Source organism: Dipteris shenzhenensis, chromosome 8 (genome assembly GCF_047967505.1).
Source record: "Dipteris shenzhenensis isolate YYH24624 ecotype China chromosome 8, Dip_SZ_1.0, whole genome shotgun sequence".
Taxonomy (NCBI): Eukaryota; Viridiplantae; Streptophyta; class Polypodiopsida; order Gleicheniales; family Dipteridaceae; genus Dipteris; species Dipteris shenzhenensis.
In genome coordinates, this window is record NC_141603.1 from 17,164,212 (window position 1) to 17,171,332 (window position 7,121).

The 7,121-nt window shown below is 35.8% G+C and overlaps 1 protein-coding gene across 1 annotated transcript; it reads left to right on the forward strand.

Moving 5' to 3' along the window:
- Window positions 1-4,113: 4,113 nt before the first annotated feature.
- On the forward strand, window positions 4,114-6,728 carry LOC147899197 (uncharacterized). Its single transcript, XM_087378096.1, has 4 exons — window positions 4,114-4,260; window positions 4,657-4,842; window positions 5,625-5,664; window positions 5,995-6,728. Exons 1-4 carry the CDS (start codon window positions 4,114-4,116, stop codon window positions 6,069-6,071), a joined length of 450 nt encoding a protein of 149 aa, XP_087234222.1. The 3' UTR covers window positions 6,072-6,728.
- The last annotated feature ends 393 nt before the right edge of the window (window positions 6,729-7,121 follow it).

Below are 7,121 nucleotides of genomic sequence, written 5' to 3' on the forward strand. Positions count from 1 at the left end.
TCAATCAAATCAATCCCTAAAAATCCTTGTTGCTTTTTTGTTTACTTTGAGAAATGTTGTTTTGGTTACAAAAAATAAGATCTTTATGTTTATTTTTTCTTTGAAATAAATCTACATACCATTAAGATGATGAATCTTAGGGCGATTTTGTGAATGTAAAATATTTTTGTAATTCAAAAATAAATAAATCATAATTTGGCATGTGTTTTGAAGATGATAGTCATGTGTAGCTAAGTAGAAAAGCATGATTATATGTATTCAGTCCACTAGGCATCCACTTGAAATTTGCATTATATAAATTTTTATCTTTTGTAGAATCAATTGTTTTTTGAGATAGACCTATGAGAAAATAAACTACATTAAAAAATTGGCCACTAATTCTAAATTCTGAATGCAATCTTTTGTTAGAAGCCAGGGAAGGTTCTCGCTTCATCTGCAATATTGTTTAGAGACTTGAATAAAGGAAAATGCCTAGAAATGCATAAACTAAAATTTCAAAGAACAATAATGATACGAGTCAATGTTGTTATGTTATCATTATCTTGCAGTATAGTTATGTGACATGTAAATATTATACTTGGAAGGCAATCATTTTGTCATACTATGTTGTAAGATTTGGTGATTTTATCATTATCTTTTAGTATAGTTATGTGACATGTGAATATTATAATTGGAAGTTAATTGTTTTGTATGTTGTAAGCTTTGGCGATTTTATTTTGCATATCATGGTAGAAATAATTGCTTGATTTCTTATCTTATTTTTTTTCAAAAGAAGAGGACCTATTAGTTGGCAATCCTCTATCCACGTTTAAACAAATCTAATATTATTATAATTTCAATAGTGAGATGTAATAAAATCTCAACCCATACTTCAATGAATGGTGATTAATGATGTTACTAGAATGTCTTATTTGAAGAGAGCGAGTTCACATTATATTGATGAAGATATCTGTGTACATCAAAGATTTATTTTGAGAAAGAGAAATAGGGAGATCATATGATGACTCTTTGATGTACAACTTTTTTCAAAGGAAATCATACAAACCACCAAGCATTCTAGATTTACCATGGATTTGCATGTCTACAATCGGATCTATTAATACAAGAAATAATAATAATTTAAGTAGAGACCATTTTTTAAGACTAAATTATTAAAAAGGGTTATGAATGGATCTTGAGGTCCAAATGACAAGAGATAAATATGTTGACCCATGACAATGTGGCTATCTTATAAAAAATAATGTTAGCATATTTGAGTAGAAAAGTAGCTAAATGTTCAAAGAGTAATGTGGCCACCTTATAAAATCTAATGTTAGCATATTTAAGTGGAAAGTTGTTAAAAGCCACCATGTTAGGTCTTGTTGTCCAAGATTTTATGAAAGATTTCTCAAACTTCTTAGAAAATGCCACTACCTTAAAACTCAATTTTATCTTTGGGGGCCACTCATAAATATGTAAGCATGGCATGTGGGTTTAATAGGCTTGTAAACCCCCTTTTTACACCTCTTTTACATACAGAAGGGTATCATATAAAGGGTTTATTCAAAATTTGAATAGAAAAGGGTGTGTTTTATTCATGATAAATTTACAGATAAAGGGTTTTACAACCAAATAGGCCTTGAACTCACATTATGTATATGGTTTATATATAGTGAACGCCTTGAGAATTTTTCCATGTATGCATGTCCATGCATGAGCATGTACGTGTGTGTGTGTGTGTATCCTAGGGCAATCACTTTGTAATCACAAAGAAATCACTTTGTAAAACACCATAAAACATGTGCGAGCAATCACACATTTAAAATACCCCCATATAAATGTTTTTTAAAATTTTTTGCATAATCAAATATCCCTCTTCTATATGTAACATGTTTTAATTTTTTATTTAAAAGGTCCCTCCATACATGTACATACCATATTTATATTTATAAGTATTTTGTAAACCCCTCTCACTCATAAATGGCCTATAACTTTCCCAAATTAAAAAATCCCCTTCCATTAACAAACCTACAGCATTGTGTGTCTATAAAGCTACCATCTATGTGTGTGTATGTGTGTAACATATGTCCATTAGTTCTGGCTAAAATGAGCAAAAAATGGATCATGCATGGGCACTTTCTCTTTCTTTTCACACACATATCCCTAAGAAATGTTTGGTCAAACTAGCTTGCCCCATTTTTGGTCTAATTGGAGGCTCAACTTTGAGAAGCTAAAAATGTTGATTTTTAAAAATTCGCAGTTTGCACTTGCTATTTGTATCCCTTGAAATCCTCCATCTTTTTCTCCCCCCCTTCCCTCTCTCTCTCTCTCTCTCTCTCTCTCTCTCTCTCTCTCTCTCTCTTCTTCTTCTTCTTCTTCTTCTCTCTCTAAAAAACTTTACAATTTTATAAAAGTAAAAACGGGAGTTGTAAGATAGCAACCCTAGATAGCATAGGGCCAATACTAATATCCTTACTTTGAGAATTGTTTAAGTTCTACGTCCTTTTTCATTCTTTGTTTGTTTTAGCTTTTTGTATGAATGAATCATACAGAATATCACAAAAAGATTTAGTTTACCTTGTTTCCATGGAATACATTACAATTTCCAAACACACATTGCCAAAGCCAATACGTGGCTGAGATTACACAACTGAGGTATCTTGGATATCAACAAATGTAGAACTACAATAATAAGTATTGCCTTGAATGAAGGATATCTTAAAATGAGGAATGATCCTCACATAGCCTCATTTAAGTTGTTTTAATGAATATGTCCATCCACCTTTGTACATGAAAGAGATTCATTATATCCCACAATTTTTCTACTAGATTTGTGAGAGGCCCAAATGAGGCAAGAGATGAAAGATAAGGCTAGTTAAATATTGTGCTTCAACTAATGATGTTGTGGGGGATTACTAACTATGTTTACCCACCTAGCAACCATTGGTTAATTTGGAAATTTTTAAAGGGGCATAGAAGATTGGAATGTTCTAAAGTGACAATAAAGGATGACAAATTGAGAAATGATACTAGTTTAAAAGATTTACTTTGAGACTTGATCTTAGTTTTGTTACATTAGTACAATGTTTAGACATAATGTGAGGCACACGTTATTGATTATTACATTAATACATGTGGAAATAATTACTTATGCCTTTAGATTATGAGGTTGAGAGAAAATGCAATGAAGGTGAACTCACTTTATAACGAGTCTTCATTTTTATAAAATTGCAAGTGATTTCCGTTCCATCTCTACTGGATTTTTGTGGTATGTTCATGCTTTTTCATTTACTTGACCATTAGTTCTATTTTTAAAGCTTACCCCTATGCACAAAAATTTGATATATGAGATACTTGCATTAAGCTATGAGAGAGACCATACAAAATCTCCTAAGAGTAGTGAAGCTCGTTAGCAAGGCACAAACTTTTGTTGTTGAAGAAATTGGTAAAACCTTGTCCTCACGTTTGCTCTTTTGATTATGAGAACTAGTTATCATAGCCCATAACATGCTATTTTAATATACAAGAGGTGAAATTTATTCATATTCAATAAAGGAAGGAAAATGCAAGGTTATAGCTTTCCATGATTGGGTTATCCAAGACCACTAGTTCTTTGAAGCAGTACCCATTTGCCTTTTGATAACCCTCTGAAACATGCAAAATCTATAGACCCATGATTGTCGTTAAAGTCCAGCCTACAAATATGTGCGTTGTTGTATAATAAAATATCCAAATGAGTGTGTGCATGTGTAAATGTGCGCATGTGCATGGACACACATGCACACGATACACACACGTGCCCGCATGCACACACACACAAATGCAAATGCAGATGCACACGCACATGTGCATGCTTATGCACATCTGCATGTTGCGCATGCATGCATAGATGTGCAAGTGCGCTCGTAAATGCATCCTCTCTCTCTCTCTCTCTCACGCGCATGTGCGCACATGCGAACGCGTGATGATGTGGTATGCGTGCATAGGTGTCGAGTGAGGGAAGGATGGAATGGTTGGGACTCGTGGTGCTAGGTGAGGGGGACTTGTCTTGTTTGGAGTGAGGTGGTGTTAGGTTGGCAAGTTGGCAACATCAAATGAAGGAAGCATGTGATGCTAAAGAGGCAAAGGAAAGTCATGTGGCCAAGCGAATGCTGGCAACAAATGGTTGGATTGATTGATTTGTTGCTGCTGTTAAATACCGGATCGGCATCCTCCTGCTCTCCCTCTCTGATTCATCGCTTTCACCCCAAATTTTTGCTTCTCCGAAATCTCGCCATCATGGTCAGTGCTTCCCTTCTCTTTAGCCTCTTTTCTGTTGCTTATCTCGCAGAAGATTTTTGCTTCTGTCTTTTTATCGCTTCATATTTCACTCCATCTTCCTGAAAATGGAATCGTCTTTTCAATATCCCTTCCGTTGAACGATTTTTTCCCCACCATTTAGAAGCAGGATTTTCCTTCTTACTCAAGCCGCTAGGTTTATTTTCCGATCCCGCGTACGCACATCAATGGTACTCGCAATCATAATTTATATGATACCCGCTTTGAATAGCTCAATTGAATATCATCGTCGATCCATACCAATCTCATTCGTTATCTGGATAAATATCTCGGTTCTAGTTTTTGAAGCTACACTTTCCTCCAGAAGTTTCTTAATCTGAGGCAGGGCATTTCATGTAGGCCATGTTTATTAGAGTCAAGAGGAAGAAGACAACATACTTTCTGCATTGCGATCCATCAGAGACTACACTGGAAGTAAAGGCAAAACTTCAGATTCTTACTGACAATGATGTGGATACCCAGCGTTTGATTCTTGTGTCAAGTCTTCAGACTCTAGATGATGCAAAAACTTTGGCAGACCAAAAGGTACTTTAAATGCTATTGTGAATGCTCTTCCATGTCGAAACAAAACCTTCAATATATGCATTTTCTGTATCCAATTCATGTACTCATTAGCTTCTTGACATCTGGTTTGCCAGGCTTTGTGCAACAATTTTTGCATGATTGTGGCACAAATGTGTAAATCCAAAACAAAGGAACAGTCCACACCTTTATCTTAAACAAATGCCTTATTTCTCTTCGTCTTGGTTCACGCTGTTCTGTCAGTCCTTCTCTACTGCTGTACTCCACAATCAAGCGAATGCCTGCATCTAGCTCCACAGTTTACGTCACAAGAGCAAATTTTGGGCAGCTCTGGATCGTACCTGAATGCTTCTTTATTCCTTAAACTTTAGTAGTGCTAGCTATTTTGAATCCTTCGACCCCCTTTGTTTTGTGATGTTGGAAGCTTTCTAGCTCATTGGAATTAGTAAAACATGCACAGTTGTGAGCTAGCTGTTGTAGAAGAACAGCCTACCTTCTCTGCTTGATTTGTCAGGGCATGAGCAGCAAGTTTTGAAAGCTGATTTTTGATGTTCTTGATGCTAATTGCAAAACATCAGAAAAACTGCAATGGAATTTTAAATGGTTACTTCAAGAAGGCATACATAATTTCCGGATTTTGTTTTAATAGGTAGTTACTGTATGGCATGAATGGATTGATGATGCAGAAGTAACTGTTGCCATATGTCAAAAACAATCCTTTATTTGAGATTAAGAGAACGAAATGATGAGTTGATTTTTGTAAATTTACTTTTTGGTTGATGCAGGTGGAGAACGATGCTGTTGTGGCTTTGACATTGAAGAAAGGTTGGTGCGCCCATAGTTTATGTCATTTTTCATTTTTGTCCTTAATGTGCAGTCGCGATCACAGTTGCAGTTATTCATTCAAGGTCTAAATTTAAATTATCATGAACACTTAGCAATAAATGCATTATCATGAAGAACCCATAATTTATGTCATTTTTCTTTTTTGGCCTTTATGCACAGTCGTGATCACAGTTATTCAGCTGCATTGATTCAAGGTCTAAATTTAAATCATCATGAACACTTAGCAATAAATGCACATCTGTTTGCAGCAGAAGCAATCAACCTGCTTTCATATGTGTGACTTTTCTAAACATGTGGTGCTATGGGCAGATACTGGTGAATGGGAAGACATTGACATTGAAAAGCCAGCCGATCATCAGAGTGGATTGGATCCAGAGAGCAACTAATACTTCATGTTAGCTGCTCTCTAGATTGCTCTCAAGATCCAGAGAGCAACTAACAAAGGCAGATTCATGTTCCGCTTCAAGTTAGTACGAGCTGGATATATTCTTTTGGTGATCTTTCCCCCCAATTTGGTTAGTGTGCATGATGCTGGGATTTCTAAAATGCACGGACTGTGACGTAAGCTACAGAGATGTGAATCACTTTCTGTATTGCATTTCACGGTCCTTAAGGTACAGATATTGTAAATCACTTTCTGTAGTGCACACTAGAATTTGTGAATAGTTCAAACCAATAGTGCTTCACAAAATTTTGTAACTAGATTGCCATTTATTGAGGAATGTTGATATTTGGGGTCAGTTTTGAAGCTTGTTTCTTGCATCAATTGGTTTGGGCACTTGCTGTTATTCTCACCTTGTTCATAAGGAGGGATGACCATTTTTACCAGTGTAATCATGCAATGAAAACTGGTCTCATCTTGTATCTTCACTGATGTAACCTGCTTCAGTTTGCTGTACAAGTGAAGGATGAGAGGAAAACAACCTTGTAGCACATGAAGTTGGGAAATTTAAGTGCCTGACCCAAGTAAACATTTGCATGTGCATTGATTTGGGACCAATAATCATGATGATGGTGATTATTTAAGGCCCAACTCATCCATTGTTGTATGCATTTCCCCATTGGTTTTTATTGAAAAATAGATTTATCCATTATTGAAGGAGTTTGGGGCCTGTGTGCTTTGATTGTTCTGTGGGGCTGGAGATATTGTGCCTGCACCACTCTATCAGTAGTTTATACAGGTCATATGAAAATAATACGTCTTGACTTAGTAGAAATTGAGATATAAGTTTCCCACGGTGCCCAGATTTACTTCCTCTTTCTTTCCTCAGAGAAAAACCTGTGCCTCTCTCTCTCTCTCTCTCTCTCTCTCTCTCTCTCTGAGTCAGGTATGAAGAAAATTTATCAGCAGCAGGAGGTGCCACTGTATGGGTAAGTGAGCTCTTAACAAATGTTAGCCTTTGTATAGATGCTGGTAAATACACTATTGCTGCATA